Genomic DNA, 27629 nt, shown 5'->3' on the forward strand with positions numbered 1-27629 from the left:
AATGAAGCTAGGACAGCCACTGATGTTTCTTCATTAGAGACAGATTTCATGCGTCCACATTTTGGCAAATCCAACACTGAACCAGTTTCACGAAACTTAGCAAGCAGTTTGCTAACTGTAGCATGGGAGATGGGCGGTCTCGTAGGGTGTCTTGCATTGAAATCTGCTGCAATGACCCGGTTACTGCGTTCACCAGACATCAACACAATTTCTATCCGCTCCTCACGTGTTAACCTCGGCGACATGTCAATGGCTGTAAACAAAGAGAAACTTGTAAATAACTCATGAAAGTATATGGTTACGTTAAAACCAAGCACACCATCGTTTTTCGTGTGAAATTCCCAATAAGTTTGATGTGTCACATGACCCTCTTCCTATTGAAAAAACAAAAGTTGGATTCAAAATGGCTGACTTCAAAATGGCCGCCATGGTCACCACCCATCTTGAAAAGTTTCCCCCCTCACATATACTAATGTGCCACAAACAGGAAGTTAATATCACCAACCATTCCCATTTTATTAAGGTGTATCCATATAAATGGCTCACCCTGTAGACTACACCCTGAATGGCAATACAACTCCTTTTAGGTCTGACACAGCAGATAATACTATGAAGACACAGGGCAGATACAGGCAGTCATCCAGCACATTATAAAACCAGTTTAATCATTGGACAAGACACAGCAGTTTAAATAGTTCGGTCAGTACAGTGCCTGTTCTAGGTAAAAACAGCCCATAAAATCCTAAACTGTCCTAAATGCATTTACAGTATAAAAAAAAACACATTTAAAATACAAATACACAAAGACATTATTACTTTTCTTCTTTCCCCCAATTTAACCCTTACCCCCCAACTTTCCCTCTTCCCTCCCTTGCGATGCGTCTCTTACAGTATCCCCTCCATCAACAAGACGGAGAAGGGATAACGATGAGGTGGAGGCAGGGAAGCTTGAAGCTTCCAAATCCCCCATATCCTGTTCCATTTCTCCTCTGTATTTCTTTGCTTATGTAGAATATTTTTATATCTCTTGATCTTATTAACCAAATGTAACCATGTACATACACTAGGAGGATTTCGTGAGAACCAGACTCTAGTAATCAAGAGTCTCGCCAAAAACATTACTTTAATTAAGAGAATATTTTTATACTTATAACAATTAACCTGGGAAAGATCACTGAGTATCCAACATTGTATCGTAAACAAAATCAATACTTTCAGTTTTTGGGTAATGCAGTTGTTAATTGCCCTCCAATATATTCTATTAATTCTCTACAGGACCAAAACATATGTAGATAGTCAGCTCCAAGTGAATCACACCATGGACAATTGGAAGTATTTCTTAAACCACGTTTGTTAAGCCATACTGCGTGACATATATTCGATGCAAAATATTAAATTGAACCACCACGTGTTTGAAATTATGAGACACTAATCTTAAATTAACCAATATATTTTCCCAATCACCTAATTGAATATTGAACAATTCACTCCCAAAGCTCTTTGTTCGGGGGAGCGTATATTTTTAAATAGTGCTTCCAACAACAATTTATAAAGTTCGGAAATTTTGACCTTCTGACCCAAGTTTCCCATCAAATCATTCAAAGGTGTAGAAGTATCTATCTCAAACATAAACTTTCCCTTTACACTAGAAAGTGCCGAACGTAACTGAAAATACCTAAACCAGAATAAATTAACTATATGTTCCCTTTGTGCCAACTCCAAGAATGGGAGTATAATTCTATTTCCCACCACCTATGCAACATATTAAATATAATTTTTTTGCCAATACTTATCCCCAGCTAAATCATCTAATTCCTATAGGTAATGATTATGCCAGAGGGGTGTACAGTAAAAAGATCCCCTTATTCCCAACCATCCTTTAATAGTACCCCATGCTTTATTAATAACCTCCTAGACTCTCTATAGTCCTGTTGAATACTGGATAATCGCCCAGACTCTAATAGCGTGAACATATTATCATATAAGGGGCTCCTAACCAAAGTCCGACAGAGTAAACTTTTCTCCCTTTGGAAATAAATCCATAGCTGTGCAACTATAAAATAGCCCTTAAAGTAGGGAAGATTTAGCCCTCCCTGTTCCATCAGCTTATAAAGGTACTCCAACTTTAACCTTACCCGCTTTCTTCCCCAAAGTAAATCATTAATAATTCTCTCAATTAAATAAAAAAACTTATCCTCAATCCATATTGGAGAATTTTTAAGGATATAGAGAAGTTGGGGTAACATCGCCATCTTCACCAGGGATATTCTGTCAGCTCTAGATAAGGGAAGTCGAAGCCATACCGTAATTTTTTACCTCAATTTACTAATCAATGGGATCAAATTGAGCTGTAAAAAATCTTCAATCTTGGGCGATATCATCATATCCAAGTATTCAAATGAATCGGTGATCTTTAACATACTCAAGGGCCCATCAATAGAATATTCAGGTCTACCTACAGGCATAAGAGTGGTCTTTGACCAGTTAATATCCAGGCCCGAGACTGCACCAAAGGAGTTACCTATTTTAATAAGTTCTGGAAGTAGTATAAGTTATAAAAAACAGGACATCATCTGCATATACGGAAATGCAGTCCTCTACTCCTGATATCCCAAACCCTTCAATCTAGTATCTTGCCTAACCCTAGCAGCAAGAGGCTCAATATAAATATTAAATAATAATGGAGAAAGTGGACATCCTTGACAGGTTCCTCTATTCAAGGGAAAACTCCTTGTCAAACTAACATTAATATTCAATCTCGCAGTAGGGGACTTATACAAAAGTTTAATCATATTTATGAATCTGGTACCGAATCACATTTGCCCTAAAACCTTTGAGAGGAATCCCCACTTCACCCTGTCAAACATCTTAGAGGCATCTAAGAATAGAATGGAGCGAGAGACCCCCCCGGAAGACTGAATATTCGCATACAACCGATGCAAATTATAATGAATACCTTTATTGGGAATAAACCCATTCTGATTGGGATGTATAACTGATGAAATAACCTTGGATAGCCTTGTAGTCAGAATCCTTGAGAGAAGCTTCATTTCAGTGTTCAATAGTGAAATTGGCCTATATGACCCCATATGTTTCAATATTAATGTTATTACAGCCTCTGTTATTGGATCTGGAAAACTACCCTCCTCTAATGATCCAATGAACACCTTCAAAAGACGAGGAAAAATAATCTCCCTATATTTACAATAGAATTCATATGGAAATCCATCGGACCCAGGGGAGGAGTTTCCAGAACATACCTTCAGGGTTGCCTCTAACTTCTCTAAAGAAAGATCTACATCAAGGAATTCTCTTTGGGTATCTGTAAGAACTGAAAGAGAAATAGAATCCAAATATGAGTCTATCTATTCATCTAAAAATGACCTTATCTGAACTATATAATTCCGAAAAAATGCTTCAGAAAAGTTTCCTTTATACGGTCTTGATCTTCAATGATTATACCCTCGGATGAATGAATACTGACTCTTTCTTTTGCTCCTGATTAGAAATCACCCTCGCCATAAGTTTCCCTGGTCTACCCGATTCAAAGAAATACTTTTGTCCCTTAAAAAAAAGTTTCTGCTGGGCCTTTTCCAAGAGAAAGTCAGAATACACCTGCATAATTTCCCTATTTGCTTTTATTCCTAGGAAATTCATTCATACCAACAAGGGCTGCTTCTTTTAGATCTCTCTCTTTCCTACCATAACCCCTTCTTAAATTAGAGATGTTACTAAAAAATATTCCCCTCATAAAGGCCTTGAATGCATCCCATACCAGTTCGATCTTCATCGAGTTATAATTACTATCCCAGAGATGCTCCTGTTTCATCAAATCATGATTATCCATTATAGAGATCCAATGGGGTTCAATCTAAATGGAGCTCTTACCCTATAATTTATTATCCCTCATAATTAATTCTAGAGATAAAGGTACATGGTCCGATAGAGATCTGGTCTCATATTTCATCTGACTTATATATTTCATAGTTTTTATTTATCAGGGCCAAATCTATCCTGGACATGGAATTTACTTATACAGGAATAAGCTCTTTTCCCCTTTCCCAAAGATCCCCATATATCCATATATCCACAAAGCCTGATTCCTGACAGAAACGTGCTAAAGGGGACCCTTGGGTGGGCATATGTATATCTCCTCTCATAGAAATCCTATCAGTCTCTGGATTAATAACACTATTAAAGTCCCCATTAACTAGTGAGGGGCATTCAGGCCACTTATCCATGAAAGTTAATAAACAATTGAGTACATATAAAGAAAAAGGGGTAGGAATATAAATAAAAGCCAAAATACATAATCTTCCATGGAGCTTTCCATAGAGAAAAACAAATCTGAAATGCTCCGATGCTCTTGTCAGGGGGGCTGCCTGGATGAAATTATGGGTATGTCCGGGTTCAGCTGTGAACCCGGACAACCTCTTTAAGTGCAACCTGTTTTATGTGAATCCATGCTGGTTATGAGTTATTAATTTATCCTCCATTATATACTTACTGGATGGTAGTTACACCCTTTTACCTTTCAATCATTCTCCAGTCCTGTGGTACAGACCTTTTATTTTTTATTTCTTTAAGATCCATTCATTATTGTGAGTAGGCTTGAGCGAATCAGGCTGCGAATCATAGATCCAAAGTCGATTCGTTAAAAAACTTCACTTATAATGCTGTTTCCGTACAGCATTAAAATGTATGGGCTCCGTGTAACATAACTTCATCTCGGCTGAAGTGGAGCGAGACTTCAGTGAATGACTACTGTATTCCTATCTACGTATTTAAAAACATTTAAAAATAGGAATCCGAAGTGGGCTTTGTTACTGACTGGTACCTCAGTACCAAAGCCAACTTCGGATTCCTATTTTAAAATGTTTTTAAATAAGCAGATAGAAATACGCTTGTTCATTGTGTAATAAATCATTGCTGCGGACACCTAAATAATCATTTGCTCGCGGCAGATCGTGCCGTCTAAACAGCAGCTGCTGTCGGCAAAGAATGATTCTGTATTGGGACAAGGAATATCAATAGCGATCGCTCCTCCGCATACTGTGGAGGGGATCACCACATGTAAATGCAGCTTTCTCCTCCACTGATGAGCAGGCAATTGACAGGAATAAACACTTAACACATTACGTAAAGAATGGCAAGAAAATGTTAATTGACTTTTTTAATGGTTTTCAATGGCTTTTGTCATGAGATAACACTGTGGAATGCATTATCACAATTCTTTTTAGTTATTATTATTATTATTATTATTATTATTTATTATTAAAGCGCCATTCATTCCATAGCGCTGTACATATCATAAGCGGTGCACATACATAATACAGACAATTGCACTAATCATAAACAAGACGAGTTACAAACTAGTACAGAAGGAGAGAGGGCCCTGCCCATGAGGGCTTACAATCTACATGGTATGGGAGAAGGACACAGTTGGAGAGGGTAAAGCTGGTCATGGCGGTATAGAGGCAGCAGGGTCACTGGTTGTAGGCTTGTCTTTAGTTCTGCTACATCTGTAAAATTGAAGAAAAATATGGGAGTTGTCAGGTTTTTAATGATCAAGAAGAACCTGCTATTTCTGAGGCTTGTTAAATGGTCCTGTGGGGCCGAAACATTGCCTTTTACTATATTGCCATAAGAAAGAAATCCCGGCAGTCATGTTACATAGCGTATAGAAGGACGTGTTTCGGCTATTGTGCCTTTGTCAACAGGCAGACCTTTTGACAAAGGCACAATAGCCGAAACGCGTCCTTGTATACGCTATGTAACACGTGAAATTAATTAAAAGCATAACAGAAAAGCAAGATACGACTGCCCGGATTTCTTTCTTGTTTGGAGTCCACTCCTTCCTGCTGCAGCCTTCTACTACGGATTGGGTGCTGGCCGAATATTGCTAAAGTTTTACTATATTGCCAGTATGGACCAATCTAGAAAGAGAGCTTGAATTTAAGACCAATGCTTTCAAATTCAGCTTAGGTTTGGCTGACATAGAGAAGTTTGTGCTCGTATAGGTTGGTCATGACTGCAAATAGTAGTGCATACATAGAACTACAAGTAACAGCACACTGCTTAATGCACAAAGACATAAGTAAAGGGTGAATTCATGGGAAAAAAAGGAAACTACATTGTTGCTATACTTACTGTAAGAAAAAGAAGAATCTTTTTGCGCATATTATTGATCAAAAATATGTCGGGCCCATCTACCAGAGACAAGGTGGCTTCAAACAGACTACTAACAGGGGCTGGTTTAATTTTCCCTTTTTTTTTGGTGTATACCGTTGGGGAGTGGCGTCCCCTGGGAACCATGCACCCCTGCCCATCTACCTGCTGTTTTTAATCAGTAGCATTACATAGCTGGATCCTTCTTTTCCCAATTGTAGGTCAAAAGCCGAGGAGAGGCATGTATTTGGGTAGGAAGTGTATCACATAGCTGAATCTTACTTTGCAGTCGGATGGCCCAAGAGAGGTATGTGTTAGAGTAGGTCCGGTTTGAAGCCACCTTGTCACGGGTAGATGGACCCGACATATTTTTGATTAATAATATGCGCAAAGAGCTTCTACTTTTTCTTACAGTAACTATAGCAACAATGTAGTTTCCTTTTTTCCCATGAATTCACAGTTTTCTTATGTCTTTATGCATTTAGCAGTATGCTGTTACTTGTAGTTCTATAAATGTATTGCATTTCAGCCAAGGTAGCATGCACCTGCATCCTTCTCTATGTGCATTTATTTCTCCTCCTTTTTTTGGTGCAAATAGTAGTGGTGAGGTTTCATTTCTTTCTATTACAGCAGCTTGTAACTGTAATATAGGACTGTACCTGGTACTCTGACAATCTATATCATACTTTATTTTGCAGGTGATAAGGTTATCCCACTTTTTATGGGTCAGTGTGACCAATGTCCCTCCTGCAAGAATCCTAAAAGCAATTTCTGTTTTTTAAAGTAAGTGTATACATATTTTATTGCCATTGGCAATGCATATAATACCCTGCTGTGATGTTATCAATTTATCTAAACCAGGTTGGGTTACATACACTATATGGACAGATGTATCTGGGCATACCTGTTAATCATTGAATTCAGGCTTTTCATTTAGTCCCATTACCACAGGAGTATAAAATCCAGCACCTAGCCATGCAGTCTGCCTTTTCAAACATGTGAAATAATGGGTTGTTCTAAAGAGCTCACTGAACTCAAGAATGTCACTGTAATAGGGTGTCACCATTGTAACCGGTCAGTTAAATTTTTTCTCTCCTAGATATTTCATAATCAACTGTAAGTGGTATTATTGCAAAGTAAAATCTTTTAGGGACCACAGAAACTCAGCCAAATCTCAGACCTCAGAAAGTTACAGAGTGGGGTTGCTGAGTGCTGAGGCACATAGTGCATAAAAGTCACCAATGCTCTACTGACTTAAAGGGTTTCTGCACTTTGTTTTAACTGATGATCTATCCTCTGGATAGATCATCAGCTTCTGATCAGCAGGGTTCCGACACCCGGGACCCCTGCCGATCAGCTGTTAGAGAAGGCAGCGCCGCGGCCTTCTCACTGTTTACCGCCGGCCCACTGACGTCACGACTAGTATAAACTAGCTTAACAGAGCTTAGCCCCGCCCATGCTAGTTGATACTAGTCGTGACGTCAGTGGGCCGGCGGTAAACAGTGAGAAGGCCGCGGTGCTACTGGAGCGCCGCTGCCTTCTCAAACAGCTGATTGGCGGAGATCCCGGGTGTCGGACCCCCGCCGATCAGAAGCTGATGATCTATCCAGAGGATAGATCATCAGTTAAAACAAAGTGCAGAACCCCTTTAATAATTGCAGAGTTACAAACCACTTCTGGCATGAACATCAGCACAATAACTGCTCACCAGTAGCTTCATGGTATGGGTTTCCATGCAGGGGAAGCGGCTGCTTTGGGCCCCCCCAGGCGGAGGACTAAAATATTTTATTGTCAGGGTCTCCTCAACAGTATTATACCATGGCATAATATACAGAGACACTGTAGGAAATGGACGGAGTGGCTGCTGGGTCTCGTCTAAGAGAGTGATCTTGACTAGCCACATAGTTTCATTGGAGGAGGGGGTTGCGAAGTTGCCTGGGGGGGCCTGTTTAAAAATTTGCTGTGGGGCCAAATCATTTCTAATTACGCCACTGTTTCCATGGCTGAGCAGCTGCATGCAAACTTAACATTACCAAGCACAATTCCAAGTGTTGGATGGAGTGGGGTAAGGCACGCCATCACTGGATTCTGGGCACTGGACTTTGGCAAATGCTAGTAGCGGATGGGAGGGATAATGCTATGGGGTTGTTTTAAGGGATTGGTCTACGCCCCTTCGTTTAAGTGATGTGAAAAATACCAAGACATTTTGGACAATTGTATGACTCCAGCTTTGTGGATACGGTTTGGGGATGGGCCTATTCTGATTCAGCATGACTGTGCCCCATGGTTGGGTGAGTTTGTTGTGGAAGAACTTGACTGGCCCATATAGAGCTCTGATTTTATTGTTTATATGTATCAGTAAAGTATATTTTTCCATATATTCGGCTTCCATTATGGAAGCGCTGACTAGTATGCAGTAGGCAGGTGCAGTGAATGAAGCTCTCCCACTGCTGCCTGTACTCACTGTTCCCTGGTCTTCCCCAGGCCTGAACTGCACTGTCCTAACTGCGTACAGCGTCAGGACGTAGTGCACACACTATGACCTGTACTGTGCAACATCAGGTCACAGTACAGTGCAGATCTGGAAAAGACCAGAGAGCGATTAGTGCAGTACTCTGTCTGGAGAGGTTATTCTATTTTTTTTTTAAATCTGATATTGGGGTCTGATATCGGGATCTGATCTGAGGTATGATATGGGGGTCTAATCTGAAAAGTTTTATATAGGGGTCTGATATAGGGGTCTTATTGGGGTTCTGTTCTAAGGTTTCATATGGGGGTCTGATATGGGAATCTAATATGAGGTTCTGATGTGAGGTCTGATATGGGGGTCTAATCTGAGGGGGGTCTGATATGAAAATATGATATGGGGGTCTGATCGGAAGTCTGATATGGGGGTTTGATATGGGAATCTAATATGGTGTCTTATCTGAGGTCTAATATGAGAGTCTGATCTGAGGATCTGATATGGAAGTCTGATCTGAGGATCTGATATGGGGTTCTGATTTGAGAATCTGATATGGGAGTCTTATCTGAGGATCTGATACGGAGTTCTGATCTGAGGATCTGATATGGGGTCTGATCTGCAGATCTGATATGGGGTCTGATTATTTGATCTGAGATCTAATATGGGGTTCTGATTTTAGGATCTGATATGGGTGTTTGATATCTGCTACGGGGACCTAGGTTTGTCTTATTATCAGGAGTGTCTTATAAAGTGAAAAATAAGGTAATAAAAATATTAAATAGAAAAAATCTCACAAAAATAACTGATTATTTTTTATAAAATACATTTTATGGTGAATACTTTACATAAGAGTCTGAAATGGCGATCTTATCTGAAGTCTGATATGGGGGTCTGCTCTGAGGTCTCATGCAGATTGGGGTCTAATTTGGAGGTCTGATGATAAATGTTTTTTTCATGATTTTGCGCTGCTAAAATCTAGGTGCATCTTATAAACCAGTGCGTATTATAAAATGGTACATGTATATATTTGCGTATATTTTATATATACATTTGTTTGGGACAAATAAGCAAAAAACAACAATTCTGAAAATCCTGAAAATATTTTTTTTATGGAAAAGGGTATATTTTTCTTTTTTTTCCACTTGGATATATTTTAGATAAAGCTTTATTTAATTCTTATTTTCACTACTTATTTATCGCAGAAGGGGACTTTGACATGTTATCCTTTGATCTCTATAATACACTGTACTCCTTATGCAGTAAAGTGTATTATATTGTCATTACTATTCTGAAATGCCTGATAGACATACCATGCAGGTAGATCTAGTGGCCTTCATTAGGGTCCCGGCAGCCATATAAAGACATCGGCACCCTGCAATCTCATTCGCAGGGAGCCGATGCCTGACAGACAGAGCTCCCTCTCCCTAAACTACTTAGATGACATGGTCGCCATTAACCGTGGGATCTAAGGGGTTAAACAAAGCAGTAACCCGGCGCATCGCTGCATGAGAGACCCGTGTGGCTCTTATTCTAGGCTGCAGTAAAAAGGCCCTTTAATGACCACCATAAAAACACATATTTGTGATCATTAAGGGGTTAATGTCAATAGTTGCTCATATGTACAATATGTACTAATTATTTACTAGAATTAGGCAAAAGCTCAGTCCACAATATAGATTGGTTCATCTGTGTAGAAATGATTATAGGGTATGTTGATAAATAAATAAATTGATGTTTTCATTAATGAACAGTTGTAAAAATTATTCAACAAAGTCAACGTGATATTGTTCAATTACATATTCTTAAAATTTTCTCTCTCTTACCAGTCAGGGCAAATCTGCAGACGGTTTGATGTCTGATGGAACAACAAGATTTACTTGTAAAGGGAAGCAAATCCATCATTTTATGAACACCAGCACATTTTCTGAATATACTGTAGTCAGTCAATTTAATTGTGCAAAAATTGATGATGAGACACCTCTGAGTAGTGTCTGCCTCATAGGATGCGGCTTCACGACAGGATACGGATCTGTTGTAAAGACTGCTCAGGTATAAAGTGCGCAGAGTTCAAAATATGTCTGTTGAAATAGAAAAGTGACATAGGGGGACCTTTATTAAGACTGGTCTCAAGTGCCGGAGGATGCACCAAAGTTATCTGCGTCTCTACACAAGAGGCGCTTTGTCCGGCAGACCACGTGACATACTTAAAGGGGTATTCCCATCTGAGACAATGGAGGCATATTGCTAGGATAGATCCCCATTGTCTGAGAGATGCGGGTCTCACTGCTAGGACTCTCACTTATATAGAGAATGGAGCAGGGAAGGTGGTGGCCGGAGGACCCCAGGTTGCCCCGGGTACTATCAAGTGCTCCCCCCATAGAAGTGAATGGGAGCGCACCATGCTTGCACGGCCACCGCTCCCATTCATTTTTATGGGGCTGATGGAAATAGCTGAGCCAGTGCTCGGCTATTTGCGGTGGCCCTAGGAGAAATGAATGGAGGGCGGCTGAGCATGCACAGTGCACCCTCCTCCACTTTCAGGGCTTCATTCTCAGTGTAGGTAAGGGTTCCAGAGGTGGGACCCGCACCTATGAGACAATGGGGGCATGTCCGAGGGATATGTCCCGATTGTCTGAGATGGGAAAACCCCTTTAACTTTATGCCAGCCATCTTGCTTTCATAGATTTAAGCCATTTTCCACGCAAAAAACTGTAGTAGAAAATGATAAAGGAGTCGGGCCTGCCAGCCCACCCACTTCCCCACCCAACTTACACCTCCTTTTCTCATCACTTTGGAAAAAGAGACGTGAGCAGGAAAAAAGCACAAATGGCGTGCGACAAAATTTGGAGCCTATTTACACCACAAAAGTGCCATAAATAGATTAGTAAATCTCCCCCATAGGGGGGAACTTTACATGAGGGGAATATGTGAAGTCAGTTTTGATGGAAATAGCTGAGCCCGTGCTCAGCTATTTGCGGTGGCCCTAGGAGAAATGAATGGAGGGCGGCTGAGCATGCACAGTGCACCCTCCTCCACTTTTAGGGCTTCGTTCTCAGTGTAGGTAAGGGTTCCAGAGGTGGGACCCGCACCTATGAGACAATGGGGGCATGTCCGAGGGATATGCCCTGTTGTGGCAGGCCAAGGGTCAGCCACGTGATGATCGTTGCCTCATGTTCAGGTGAATGACGTCGACGGAGGAAAATGACAGAAGTCTGAGTATAGTTCAAAACCTTGTCATGACCCTAACATAATGTGTCCTGCACCCTTTATTTATACACAGTTCAAAAGGGTGTAACCCCTCAAAGTAAAACATGATTGGTTTACAGACATTTCAATAATGGTTTTTGAATCCATCTATTGATTGGTTAGTATTTTACCAGTTTCACTTTAGCAAAAATGTGTTAACTAATGAGTTTAGGTGTTTTAGCAAGAGATGCATATTTTTGGTTAGTAGTACGTACAAATCTTATCTTATCTTAACACACACAGCTCACTTATGTAGGTTTTTAGCTTACGCTTGTTATAAGTTTTAGTCAAATGTCACCACATTATATCACGTGCACAGAGAAAATGAAAACATCTTATGAATTTTATATCCACTTTCAGAAAAGCTGGATAATTTCCTTAACAGCCCCGATTGTCTGAGATGGGAAAACCCCTTTAACTTTATGCCAGCCATCTTGCTTTCATAGATTTAAGCCATTTTCCACGCAAAAAACTGTAGTAGAAAATGATAAAGGAGTCGGGCCTGCCAGCCCACCCACTTCCCCACCCAACTTACACCTCCTTTTCTCATCACTTTGGAAAAAGAGACATGAGCAGGGAAAAAGCACAAATTGCGTGCGACAAAATTTGCAGCCTATTTACACCACAAAAGTGCCATAAATAGATTAGTAAATCTCCCCCATAGGGGGGAACTTATCATGAGGGGAATATGTGAAGTCAGTTTTGATGGAAATAGCTGAGCCCGTGCTCAGCTATTTGCGGTGGCCCTAGGAGAAATGAATGGAGGGCGGCTGAGCATGCACAGTGCACCCTCCTCCACTTTCAGGGCTTCGTTCTCAGTGTAGGTAAGGGTTCCAGAGGTGGGACCCGCACCTATGAGACAATGGGGGCATGTCCGAGGGATATGCCCCGATTGTCTGAGATGGGAAAACCCCTTTAACTTTATGCCAGCCATCTTGCTTTCATAGATTTAAGCCATTTTCCACGCAAAAAACTGTAGTAGAAAATGATAAAGGAGTCGGGCCTGCCAGCCCACCCACTTCCCCACCCAACTTACACCTCCTTTTCTCATCACTTTGGAAAAAGAGACATGAGCAGGGAAAAAGCACAAATGGCGTGCGACAAAATTTGCAGCCTATTTACACCACAAAAGTGCCATAAATAGATTAGTAAATCTCCCCCATAGGGGGGAACTTATCATGAGGGGAATATGTGAAGTCAGTTTTGATGGAAATAGCTGAGCCAGTGCTTGGCTATTTGCGGTGGCCCTAGGAGAAATGAATGGAGGGCGGCTGAGCATGCACAGTGCACCCTCCTCCACTTTCAGGGCTTCGTTCTCAGTGTAGGTAAGGGTTCCAGAGGTGGGACCCGCACCTATGAGACAATGGGGGCATGTCCTAGGGATATGCCCCGATTGTCTGAGATGGGAAAACCCCTTTAACTCTATGCCAGCCCTCTTGCTTTCATAGATCTAAGCCATTTTCTACGCAAAAAACTGTAGTAGAAAAAGCCCACCCACTTCCCCACCCAACTTACACCTCCTTTTCTCATCACTTTGGAAAAAGAGACATGAGCAGGGAAAAAGCACAAATTGCGTGCGACAAAATTTGCAGCCTATTTACACCACAAAAGTGCCATAAATAGATTAGTAAATCTCCCCCATAGGGGGGAACTTATCATGAGGGGAATATGTGAAGTCAGTTTTGATGGAAATAGCTGAGCCCGTGCTCAGCTATTTGCGGTGGCCCTAGGAGAAATGAATGGAGGGCGGCTGAGCATGCACAGTGCACCCTCCTCCACTTTCAGGGCTTCGTTCTCAGTGTAGGTAAGGGTTCCAGAGGTGGGACCCGCACCTATGAGACAATGGGGGCATGTCCTAGGGATATGCCCCGATTGTCTGAGATGGGAAAACCCCTTTAACTTTATGCCAGCCATCTTGCTTTCATAGATTTAAGCCATTTTCCACGCAAAAAACTGTAGTAGAAAATGATAAAGGAGTCGGGCCTGCCAGCCCACCCACTTCCCCACCCAACTTACACCTCCTTTTCTCATCACTTTGGAAAAAGAGACATGAGCAGGGAAAAAGCACAAATGGCGTGCGACAAAATTTGCAGCCTATTTACACCACAAAAGTGCCATAAATAGATTAGTAAATCTCCCCCATAGGGGGGAACTTATCATGAGGGGAATATGTGAAGTCAGTTTTGATGGAAATAGCTGAGCCAGTGCTTGGCTATTTGCGGTGGCCCTAGGAGAAATGAATGGAGGGCGGCTGAGCATGCACAGTGCACCCTCCTCCACTTTCAGGGCTTCGTTCTCAGTGTAGGTAAGGGTTCCAGAGGTGGGACCCGCACCTATGAGACAATGGGGGCATGTCCTAGGGATATGCCCCGATTGTCTGAGATGGGAAAACCCCTTTAACTCTATGCCAGCCCTCTTGCTTTCATAGATCTAAGCCATTTTCTACGCAAAAAACTGTAGTAGAAAAAGCCCACCCACTTCCCCACCTAACTTACACCTCCTTTTCTCATCACTTTGGAAAAAGAGACGTGAGCAGGGAAAAATCCTAAATGGCGTGCGACAAAATTTGCAGCCTATTTACACCACAAAAGTGCCATAAATAGATTAGTAAATCTCCCCCATAGGGGGGAACTTATCATGAGGGGAACTTGTGAAGTCAGTTTTGCTTGAGTCTATTTGGAGTACTTTATGCCACATTTATCAAATGTCTCATGTTGTTTGATAAATGTGTCTTATCCTAAAACCTACGGTAATTCTTCTGTCTAGAAAAGCTTCTCCAGTTTTCCTACTCCACCCTCCTACTGGAGTGAGATTGTGTTTATTTTTTGCAACTTTGTTAAAAAGTCTCAATGATAAATTTGGAGTGAACTCATTAACATAGCTAACCACACCCACTTTCCCATCCATGCTTTGAAATCGGAGTGAGTGGTGTGAAAGTGCAAACAGTCACAAAAGTCGTTCCATTTTGCAACTTTTTGAAGACAGAATTCTGGAGTGAAGGCGTGATAAATTAGGGCTTTATAGTTTCTTTTTATGCAAAGGGGAGTAGACACTCTGGAGAAAATTTATCAAGCCTGACATTTAAGAATTTTGGCTTCAAATGTTGCAAAATAGGGTTTTGTGAAGTTTTCGACCTATTTGCAATTTTTTTTTAGAACATTTTGCATTTTTACACCAGTCACTTCAGCTCCACAGCAGCTCAGATCACCATACATGAAATATCTGTTGACCAGATACCCTTTGGGGCTGAATTTGTATCTTCATTTCAATTGGGAACAAAGGATCACCATGCCTGAGCCTTCCTTCCCCCAACATCTACCATCAGGTATGGTTGGTAAGTCACCATAGATATTATGTACATTTGTGGCAAAAGTTTCAGCAATCAAAAATCCATACCAAACATCCAAATGCATGCATGTATTTTTGCAATCTCCATTCAGATGAATGGTACAGAATATGACATTTAGGCAACAAACTAAGGCCTCATGCACACGACCGTTCCGTTTTTTGCGGTCCGCAAACCGCGGATCCGCAAAAAACGGAAGCCGCCCGTGTGCCTTCCGCAATTTGCGGAACGGAACGGGCGTCAATATAAATGCCTATTCTTGTCTGCAAAGCGCGGACAAGAATAGGACATGTTATATTTTTTTAGCGGGGCCTCGGAACGGAGCAACGGATGCGGACAGCACACGGAGTGCTGTCCGCATCTTTTGCGGCCCCATTGAAGTGAATGGGTCCGCATCCGAGCCGCCAAAACGGCGGCTCGGATGCGGACCCAAACAACGGCCGTGTGCATGAGACCTAACTATGTATGAAAAAACCCTAAATATGTGCATGTGTTTTCAATGAACCTTATTTTACTTTTTGGCAGGTAAAACCGGGATCCACATGTGCTGTGTTTGGATTAGGTGGCGTTGGACTTTCAGTGGTCATTGCCTGTAAAATGGCAGGAGCTTCTCGTATCATTGGAATAGATATCAAGAAAGACAAATTTGAAAAAGCTAAAGAGCTTGGCGCAACTGAATGCATTGCCCCACAAGACACTGAGAAACCCATTGCACAGCTGCTGATGGAACAAACGTACGGTGGAGTAGACTATGCATTTGAATGCATTGGCAATATTGAAACTATGGTAAGTAAATGCCACAATAGATACAGATGTCTCCACCCTTCTTTTTGCACAAATTTTGCTAACTTTTAATTCATATCATACAAATATAAAACACTATTGCAATGTGCTAGAAAAAACTTTGATAGGCTACAATAGACACTGCAACCACTGGGTGGCCACATAATAAATATAGCATATAGCATCACAATATCATGTTTTTTCTCAAAGCTGGTCATCTCACCTCAAACATACCAGGATACAGTATGTTGAGGGGCGGTAAGGAAGCAAACAAAAACTGTATATGTGTAGATACTGTGGCTAGAAAACACTTTATTATATGCCTTATGCCTTCTTATTGGTTGCCCAGTATAACAGTTAGTGAAGATAAAGGAGGGAAATGTATCACTGTGCTAAAATCGGCATAGAAAAGACCCAAATTTGGGCACAAATCCCATCCCTTTCTTCTTTTTCCACCACACTGATCAATTTTACAAAATGTGGGTGGGAAAGGTTGGGCCAATAAAGTAACTACAACTCACTGGGCGCCAGAGCAAATTTTTTAATGCCCCCATCTTCCCCAGCAATCCCCTTCTCCCGTGCAACCTTAACCCCTTAAGGACCGGGCTCATTTTCACCTTAAGGACCAGGCTCATTTTCACCTTAAGGACCAGGCCATTTTTTGCAAATCTGACCAGTGTCACTTTAAGTGCTCATAACTTTAAAACGCTTTGACTTACCCAGGCCGTTCTGAGATTGTTTTTTCGTCACATATTGTACTTCATGACACTGCTAAAATTGGGTCAAAAAAGTTAATTTTTTTGCATAAAAAAATACAATTTTTACCGTAAATTTTGAAAAATTAGCAAATTTCAAATTTTCAGTTTCTCTACCTCTGTAATACATAGTAATACCCCCAAAAATTGTGATGACTTTACATTCCCCATATGTCTACTTCATGCTTGAATTGTTTTGGGAATGATATTTTATTTTTTGGGGATGTTATAAGGCTTAGAAGTTTAGAAGCAAATCTTGAAATTTTTCAGAAATTTACAAAAACTCAATTTTTAGCGACCAGTTCAGGTCTGAAGTCACTTTGCGAGGCTTACATAATAGAAACCACCCAAAAATGACCCCATCTAAGAAACTACACCCCTCAAGGTATTCAAAACTGATTTTGCATACATTGTTAACCCTTTAGGTGTTGCACAAGAGTTATTGGCAAATGGGGAGGAAATTTGAGAATTTCATATTTTTGTCAAATTTTTCATTTTAACCCATTTTTTCCACTAACAAACCAAGGGTTAACAGCCAAACAAGACTGTATCTTTATTGCCCTGACTCTGCCGTTTACAGAAACACCCAATATGTGGCCGTAAACTACTGTACGGCCACACAGCGGGGCGTAGAGTGAAAGGTGCACCATATGGTTTTTGGAAGGCTGATTTTTATGGACTGGTTTTTTGACACCATGTCCCATTTGAAGCCCCCTGATGCACCCCAAGAGGAGAAACTCCCTAAAAGTGACCCCATCTAAGAAACTACACCCCTCAAGGTATTCAAAACTGATTTTACATACGTCGTTAACCCTTTAGGTGTTGCACAAGAGTTATTGGCAAATGGGGATGAAATTTGAGAATTTCATTTTTTTGCCTAATTTTCAATTTTAACCCATTTTTTCCACTAACAAAGCAAGGGTTAACAGCCAAACAAGATTGTATCTTTATTGCCCTGACTCTGCCGTTTACAGAAACACCCCATATGTGGCCGTAAACTACTGTACGGCCACACAGCGGGGCGTAGAGTGAAAGGTGCACCATATGGTTTTTGGAAGGCTGATTTTTATGGACTGGTTTTTTGACACCATGTCCCATTTGAAGCCCCCTGATGCACCCCAAGAGGAGAAACTCCCTAAAAGTGACCCCATCTAAGAAACTACACCCCTCAAGGTATTCAAAACTGATTTTACATACGTCGTTAACCCTTTAGGTGTTGCACAAGAGTTATTGGCAAATGGGGATGAAATTTGAGAATTTCATTTTTTTGCCTAATTTTCAATTTTAACCCATTTTTTCCACTAACAAAGCAAGGGTTAACAGCCAAACAAGATTGTATCTTTATTGCCCTGACTCTGCCGTTTACAGAAACACCCCATATGTGGCTGTAAACTACTGTACGGGCACACAGTAGGGCGTAGAGTGAAAGGTGCGCGGTTTGGTTTTTGGAAGCCAGATTTTGCTGGACTGGTTTTTTGACACCATGTCCCATTTGAAGCCCCCCTGATGCACCCCTAGAGTAGAAACTCCATAAAAGTGACCCCATCTAAGAAACTACACCCCTCAAGCTATTCAAAACTGATTTTACAAACTTTGTTAACCCTTTAGGTGTTGCACAAGATTTAATGGAAAATAGAGACACAATTTCAAAATTTCACATTTTTGGCAGATTTTCCATTTTAATATTTTTTTTCCAGTTACAAAGCAAGGGTTAACAGCCAAACAAAACTCAATATTTATGGCCCTAATTCTGTAGTTTACAGAAACACCCCATATGTGGTCGTAAACCGCTGTACGGGCACACGGCAGGGCGCAGAAGGAAAGGAATTCCATACGGTTTTTGGAAGGCAGGTTTTGCTGGACTGTTTTTTTTGACACCATGTCCCATTTGAAGCCCCCCTGATGCACCCCTAGAGTAGAAACTCCAAAAAAGTGACCCCATTTTAGAAACTACGGGATAGGGTGGCAGTTTTGTTGGTACTAGTTTAGGGTACATATGATTTTTGGTTGCTCTATATTACACTTTTTGTGCAGCAAGGTAACAAGAAATAGCTTTTTTGGCACGTTTTTTTTTTTTGTTATTTACAACATTCATCTGACAGGTTAGATTATGTGGTATTTTTATAGAGCAGGTTGTCGCGGACGCGGCGATACCTAATATGTATACATTTTTTTTTATTTATGTAAGTTTTATACAATAACTTCATTTTTAAAACCAAAAAAATGTTTTAGTGTCTCCATATTCTAAGAGCCATAGTTTTTTCAGTTTTTGGGCGATTATCTTGAGTAGGGTCTCATTTTTTGCGGGATGAGATGACGGTTTGATTGGCACTATTTTGGGGTGCATATGATTTTTTGATCGCTTGCTATTACACTTTTTGTGACGTAAGATGGCAAAAAATGGCTTTTTTTACACTGTTTTTATTTTTATTTTTTTACGGTGGTCATCTGAGGGGTTAGGTCATGTGATATTTTTATAGAGCCGGTCGATACGGACGCGGCGATACCTAATATGTATACTTTTTTTTTATTTATGTAAGTTTTACAGAATGAGTTCATTTTTGAAAAAAAAAAAATCATGTTTTAGTGTCTCCATAGTCTAAGAGCCATAGTTTTTTCAGCTTTTGGGCGATTATCTTGAGTAGGGTCTCATTTTTTGCGGGATGAGATGACGGTTTGATTGGTACTATTTTGGCGTACATGCGACTTTTTTGATCACTTTTATTACTTTTTTTGGGAAGTAAGGTGGGCAAAATTTCAATTTTCTCATAGTTTTTATTTTTTTATTTTTATGGCGTTCACCGTGCGGGGAAAGTAACATGACCATTTTATAGATCAGGTCGTTACGGACGCAGCGATACCTAATATGTGTAGTTTATTTTATTTTTTTAATTTTTATTCAGTGATAAATGTTTTTTTTTTTATCTTAACTTTTTTCACTTTTTTTTACATTTTTGTGACCCAGACCCACTTGGTTCTTGAAGATCCAGTGAGTCTGGTGTCTGTATAATACAGTACAGAACAATATATATTGTTCTGTACTGTATTTTACTTACACTGAACAGATCTGTGCTTTTAGCATAGATCTGTTCAGCACCATGGACAGCAGGACGCCTGAGCAGGCGTCCTGTTGCCATGGGAACCCTCCCCGTCTGCTCAGAACTTCGCAGACGGGGAAGGGTAAGCACGGGGCTGAGGGGGGCTCTCTGGGGGCTCTCTCCCTCTCCATCGGGGGGCTGCAAAGCCACAGCAGCCCCCCGATGGAGAGGGAGGGAGCTCCCTGACCGATGACAGTTAACTTTTTCCATACAGCGGTCCGTACGGACCGCGGTATGGAAAGGGTTAAACGGCTGACATCTTCACAGATGTCAGCCGTTTATACCAGGGTGCCAGCAATGTGCTGGCACCCTGGTATACCCACTAGAAGCCAACGATCGTTCATGGGGAGGCGGGCGGGGGATCGCGATCCCGCCTGCCGCACCGCCCGCCTCCCGCAACGCCCCCACCGCCTGCGACACCCCCCCCGCACCACCCTCCGGCATAAAATCGTGCAGGGGTGCAGGGGGGGGTGAAAAATAATGATTTTAGCCACTCTAAAGTTTCTGATCCCCGCGGTCAGGGACCGCGGCGATCAGAAACTGCAAAAAGCGCAGCAAACCGCAGGTCTGAATTGACCTGCGGTTTGCTGCGATCGCCGATACGGGGGGGTCAAATGACCCCCCCCTGCATTGTTACGGGATGCCGGCTGAATGATTTCAGCCGAAATCCCGTTCCAATTAACCCCTGGGGCGCCGGAATACAGATTTTAAGTCAGGACGTACCGGTACGTCCTCGGTCCTTAAGGACTCGGGAAATAGGGCGTACCGGTACGTCCTAGGTCCTTAAGGACTCGGGAAATAGGGCGTACCGGTACGTCCTAGGTCCTTAAGGGGTTAAGGCCTCTTTCACACGGGCGAGAATTCCATGCGGGTGCAATGCGTGAGGTGAACGCATTGCACCCGCACTGAATCCGGACCCAATCACTTCAATGGGGCTGTGCACATGAGCGGTGATTTTCACGCATCACTTGTGCGTTGCGTGAAAATCGCAGCACGTTCTATATTCTGCATTTTTCACGCAACGCAGGCCCCATAGAAGTGAATGGGTATGCAAGCAAGTGCGGATGCGGTGCGATTTTCATGCATGGTTGCTAGGAGATGATAGGGATGAAAGCAACCCCGGACCCCATTTAAGTGTATTCCCTGTATTATTTTCCCATATAACATGGTTATAAGGGAAAATAATAGCATTCTTAATACAGAATGCTTACTAAAATGTAGATTGGGAACTTAAAGGGAACCTGTCACAAGGATTTTGTGTCTAGAGCTGAGGACATGGGTTGCTAGATGGCCGCTAGCACATCTGCAATACCCAGTCCCTATAGCTCTGTGTGCTTTTATTGTGTAAAAAAAACGATTTGATACATATGCAAATTAACCTGAGATGAGTGCTGTACGTGAGATGAATCAGGGACTCATCTCAGGTTCATTTGCATATGTATAAAAAATAAAAATAAAAATTAAAGGGTTTCTACCATCAGAAATACTGTTATGTAGCTGACTGACATTAGATGCGATGAGCTGAACCCGGACATACCCTTATTTTCACCCCGGCAGCCCCCCTGATGTTGGTATCGGAGCATCTCATGCTCCGATGCACTCCCTTGCCCTGTGCTAAATCGGCAGGGCGAGGTCTCTTTTGTTTTCAATAACACACTGCCGGGCGGAAACTTCCGCCCGGCAGTGTGTTCGTTGATGTCACCGGCTCTGATGGGCGGGCTTTAGTGCTGCCCTAGCCGTTTTACTGGCTAGGGCAGCGCTAAATCCCGCCCATCTGTGCCGGTGACGTCACCGGGCTTCCTGGCAGCCCCATGGAGAGCCCCGGTAGGTCACCGGATATTTAGTGCAGGGCAAAGGAGAGCATCGGAGCATGAACTGCTCTGATGCTCAAGTCAGGGGGGCTACCGGGGTGAAAATGGAGGGATGTCCGGGTTCAGCTCTGAACCCGGACAACCCCTTAAACCTGTTACAGTAAAGCTCTGTTCACACTAGTATAATAGCTTCAGTTTATACTGGTGCTGGGTCCAGTTAGCAATGGATACTGATAAATCCAGAAGACCCCATTGACCATAATTGGTTTTATCAGGTTTCTGTCGGGGTGCCATTTTTTGAGACAGCAAAAATAAGAACACAGAATATTTTTGCTGTCAAAAATTCCTAATCTTGGAGAAGAGGCTTCTGATGGAAACCATTAATGCCAGCGTGAAGAGAGTCTAATGCTGAATTTGTGCCATTCACTTATTTATTATTTAGTGTTTGATTATCTTAATTTCAGATTTACCCTAAGTACTAGATTTTATTTCATTCATATGCTTGTGTCCTACAGACTTCTGCCATTTATTCAAGTAACTATAATTATGGGACAACAGTACTTATTGGAGTTTCAGGTTTATCAAAAACCATTACGTTTGATCCAATGATGTTGATTACTGGACGCACAGTGAAAGGCTCACTATTTGGAGGTATAGTAATGTGTATTTGAATGATTTACCCTCATTGCTGTTCCATAACAAACGGTCCAAATGACATTAAGAAGCTAATCTCCAGTATTTAGGCTACTTTCACACTAGCGTTTTTGCTGGTTCTGGCAGGGTTCAGCAAAAACGCTTCCGTTACTGATAATACAACGGATCCGGTTGTATTATCTTTAACATACCCAAGACGGATCCGTCATGAACTCCATTGAAAGTGAATGGGGTACGGATCCGTTTTCTATTGTGTCAGATTGTGTCAGAGAAATGACCCACAATGCAAGTCAATGGGGATGGATCCGTCTTGCTCTGCATCCCAGGACGGAAAGCAAACCGCAGCATGCTGCGGTTTGCTTTCCGGTATGAGAACGGAACGAAATGCATTTTGGAGCATTCTGTTCTGTTCAGTTACGTTTTGTTCCCATTGACAATGAATGGGGACCAAACGGAAGCCTTTTTTTCCGGTATTGAGACCCTATGACGGATCTCAATACCGGAAAATATTAACGCTAGTGTTAAAGTAGCCTTACAGTGTGCAAATAAGGGATATGAGTGGCAAATAAAGTTAAAAAATTACCTTTACAATAGTTATTTCGGTTACATTTTGCCAAGGACATTTAGGCATTTAAAGATAGGCCCTGTCATGAAAATGTTAAATAAGGATAAAGTGTGAAAAATAATTAATAGAATAACAAAAAGTGACTTTATTTTTGTCCATTTTGGTGTTTATATATAATATTCATCTAGCCAGGGAGTCCTCCTTAGTAAGGGTTTAAAGGGGTTGTCCGGGTTCGGAGCTGAACCCAGACATATCCCCTTCTTCCCCCATTTAGCCCCTGTGACATAAGCATCGAAGCATTTCATGTATTGCGCAGGGCAAGAGATTCTTGTTTATATTTTTACACTGCTAGGTTGGGGCCTCTGCCTAGCAGTGTTCCCGGTGACATCACCGCCACTAATGGGCGGGTTTTAGCGCTGCCCTAGCCGTTTCACCAGATCTCCAGAAAAATCCCTTGCCCTGTGTGATTCAGTGCAGGGCAAGGGGGAGCACCGGAGCATGAAATGCTCCGATGCTTATGTCAAAGGGGCTGAGTGGGGTAAAGCTCTGAACCCAGACAACCCCTTTAAAAGAAATAGGTCATAAAAAAATAACCTATTGTTTAAAAGTTTTTTATTTCCATATTACCATATTAATATACATTCTGAAATCTTGTAATTTTTAAACTGGACACTCAGCCTCATAAAAGGCTGCCCCCCACCTGTTCTGCAGTCATCTCATTGTCATTATAAGCAGGATTACAGTGACAGATAACATCTCTGTATGCGTAACACAGGAATTACCATTTACAGCGGGTGATTGTCAAAGCTTATATACTCCCCCTCCCTGCACAATGATCTCTATACAGGTATACATGTATAGGAAATAGAACTAAAAATATTTAAAAAATTCTTTTCAGCATCTAGTCTAAACTGGTAAAAATATAGGCAATACATTCCTAGAATTTAGATTTTTTCCCAAATGGTGCCACTGAAAAAAAAAAAAACTCATTATGCAAAAAAACAAGCCCTCATACAGCTTCATCAATGGAAAAATAAAAATTTCGACAAATAAAAAACAAAAAATGAAATGCTTGTTTGTTAAGGCCCAAACAGGCCTGATCTTTAAAGGGGTTAAGCCACCACCATGTGCACAAAATGGCAAAAAAAAAGTGTCTGGTGATTTAGGACCAAAACATTGTCACCATTAGGGCCGTGGCCATATTGCAGCCTGCATACACCGGGTCCACAGTACACGGGCACCGGACGTGTGCAACCCGCATCACGGATGCGGACCCATTCACTTGAATGGGTCCGCAATCTGGAAGATGCGTTGCAGAACGGAAGCACGGATCGGAAACCCACAGAAGCACTACGGAGTGCTTCTGTGGTTTTTCTGTAGGTGCCTCCGCACCGCAAAAATATAGAACGTGTTCTATTTTTTTTTTACGGTGCGGACAGATGACGGACCCATTCAAGTTGAATGGGTCTCGATCTGTCCTGGCTGCCGCACGGTCGTGTGCATGAGCCCTTAAGGGGTTAAATAGGTTGTTTGGTTGTCTGAGCTTACCAGTATTTTCATTTGCTTTATATGACTCAATATCCAACTGGGGCAAAGGAAAACTGGTTTAGTCGCCCATAGCATCAGATCCCACCTTTGGTTGCTATGGGCAACTAAGCCAGTAGTTCTTTGCACAAGTTTTGATAAATCTACAACAACTTTACATACATTCCAAGAGTCCTTAAATATAATATGCATAATTCCTTTTTAGGGGTGAAGAGTAAGCAGTTTGTTCCACAGTTAGTTTCAGATTACAACGCAAAAAAGTTTGATTTGGATAAACTGGTGTCACATAATCTATCCCTGGAAAAGATCAATGAAGGATTTGCCCTCATGCGGGCTGGTGAAAGGTACGCTTTACTTCTGAAATATGTCTGTTACATTTCACTTCTATTATTTACTTCTTATTAAAGGGGTAGTCCTGGCTTTTACTATTGATGACCTATCCTAAGTTCAGCCCAATGTACACATGTCACATAATTTACACCAAATCGTTTGTGATATTAATCCTGGTGCTGATAATATACTGCCTGATGCATTTTCCTGCATCACAGTTGCTGAATATTGTATTATTTTTCAAAAACATAAAGAATCCAATGGTGCAGTGTGTTTTTATACAGGCTGATTGTTACCGCCAGCTTTTATCTTTATACCCATAGCCAGATATTTTGGTGTCGCTTTGACATCACTAATGCTGTTATGGTGTTAAAGAGCTTGAAATGAGTTGGATACTGTACTAGGAGACCAGGAATGCCATGCACGACTTTTTAGAAAGATCAGGGCACTTTTGATTCGAGCAAATGTATTCAGCCCCAAATCTAACATGAAAACTGGGTGAATTGGACATCTCTAGTCTTATTTTGCTGAAATGCAGCCATGTATTCCCATAGGCTGTGTCTGGTATCGCCACTTATACTCAAATGAGGAAAAGTTGTTGCAATATCAGACACCTATGGGAGGACATGTCACTCTTTTTGAAAAAAGCAAACCCTTTTTTTCTAATCCTGAACAACCCCTTTTAATGTTTTCTGACTATCCAATATTCCATAATTTCCTTTAGTCTAAGAGATTAAACATAGAAGATTAATGGTGAAAAGATACCACATGGTCCATCTAGTCTGTCCTAAGGCCAAGTTCTCACTTCAGTTATTTAGTGAGTTATTTCCATCAGTTATTGTGAGCCAAGACCAGTAGTGAAGCCTACTCAGAGATAAAGTATGATGGACAGACCTGCACCTCCATCTGGTTTTGGATCACAATAACTGATCGAAAAAACTGACCAAATAACTGAAGTGAGAACTTGGCCTTAGTATACCGACTGCCATTCCTCTGAGCTGCTTTGTTGTCTTCATTTTAATAGTTACCTAAGAAGAGTATAGAGAGCAATACATTAGTGGGATATCTATCTGTTTAAGATTTAGCATCCTCCTATTTGACATGCTTCCCTGACCAACAATACAGAGGGAAAATAATTGATTTGTGCAGCTTTTAAAATTGTGTAGGGCCATCTTAAAGGAGTTCAGGAAGAAGAAACCAGACAACACTTGGAGTGAAAAATAGACCATAACTTACTGAGCACATTGCGCTGCCGCTCCGGTTCTCCCTTCCGTGTTCTGTTGACACAGCTGCAGCGATGATGTCACATCAACAACATGTGACCACTGCATGGTGCACTGCTTGAGGCCAGTGACTGGATGCAGTGGTCATCTGTTGTCACCACTGCAGTCAGGTCAACAGAGCATATCCGGGAGAACCGGAGCGGTGGTGCAGGATCTGTATTTTTTTTAATTTCCAGCATGCCCTGAGTCTTGTCCGCATTCTTCCAAAACCAGACATGTTTAACACAGCTTGGCCCGCTTTATATCAGCTGACTTTTATTTAGTTTAAATGGGTCTGTCTTAGTGACTGACTAAAAAAAGAACTCATGTATTTTAACTTTTTGCATAATAGCTCGTACCCTCTCATTTTCACACACATTGCACACACAGACACACACAATGCAATATATCTTTAGCCTACAGTAGAGAGCATATTACTTATTTTGAACATCATACAATAGGTATTACCACAGGCAAATCAAATCTAGATCTTAATCCAGAAAATCTTGATTATTCACCATGTCAGGTCATCATATTGTATTTTGTATAGTTGATTCAGGACTGTATATAACACAGATGAACTTTATTCTTCATTTACTGCACATTTTAAGATGACTCTTTTCTTATTTTACTTACAGCCTTAGGACAATTTTGACACTTTGACACTTCTCTTGAATCTTCCATATCTGCTGTTTTTTTTGTACCGTTGTACTACACCTGCTCCAAGAATTCCAGAGTTCAGCCCTTCATTGCAGCTGAAATAAATGCATATGCAAATTTATCAAAATCTTTTTACTGAAAGATACACATACATAGCCAATCACAGTATACAAAAAGAGCCAATGTAAAGAAGAACCCACCCAACATCAATACCAACATTTGGAGCGGCATCCATGGAGCTCTTGGAGGTAGAGTGCAAAGATGGTGGGTGTGGTGGAAGAAGGGGAACCGGTGGAAGGCAGAAGAAAGGAAATATAATAAAGAAATGCAATAACAATAGCTGGGCTATATATTCCTGGGCTAGTGACAAAGGCGAGAGCCCACGATCCAAAAATTTTATACAGTATATTATGAAGGTTATAATAAACGATAAAACTTGAATGCAATATTTTGAGGCAAATTAAATGAGTATACGGACACAGACAATCTAAGCACTAATTCTCAGGCCCCGGTAACTTTCTGAAGTGCTACCAAGGGCCCCAAAGTTTAAGGGATCTCAATTCCCAGCTAGCCAACTCCTTTATTCTAAGCATCTGGTCTACTTTTTCATACCACATAGTAATGGTAGGGGGTGATGTCTTAAACTATTGAAGAGGGATAAGGAGCTTAGCATCCTGGATTAAGTGGGTCGAAAGGTCAGTTTTTGTTGGACGCCAATGCTGGTTTTGCATCCAAAGCAGCACAGCCTAAGGGATCAATTTAATCAAATGGTTACAAACCTGTCGAAGAGTAGCTTCAATCCTGGTCCAATAGTCTCTGACCATCGGACAGTCCCAGAAAAGATCAGAACCACATCTCCCACATCTTTCAAGAACTGAAGGTGTTTTATACCAACATGTTAAAATTTTATAGGGGTTCTCCTGCACCCAAACACACTTTGGG

General features: G+C 41.4%; 1 protein-coding gene across 1 annotated transcript in view; it reads left to right on the top strand.

Moving 5' to 3' along the window:
• LOC120991693 (alcohol dehydrogenase 1-like) overlaps positions 1-26867 on the top strand; it is a 34532-nt gene extending 7665 nt beyond the window's left edge. The window contains exons 4-9 of the mRNA XM_040420487.1: positions 6867-6951; positions 10459-10681; positions 15750-16010; positions 22187-22322; positions 24641-24779; positions 26666-26867. Of these exons, the coding sequence (XP_040276421.1) occupies positions 6867-6951; positions 10459-10681; positions 15750-16010; positions 22187-22322; positions 24641-24779; positions 26666-26690 (869 nt within the window). The 3' untranslated portion in view covers positions 26691-26867. The remainder of the gene's footprint in view (positions 1-6866; positions 6952-10458; positions 10682-15749; positions 16011-22186; positions 22323-24640; positions 24780-26665) is intronic.
• Positions 26868-27629: the final 762 nt, after the last annotated feature.

The sequence above is a fragment of the Bufo bufo genome, chromosome 2, assembly GCF_905171765.1.
Source record: "Bufo bufo chromosome 2, aBufBuf1.1, whole genome shotgun sequence".
Lineage (NCBI taxonomy): Eukaryota > Metazoa > Chordata > Amphibia > Anura > Bufonidae > Bufo > Bufo bufo.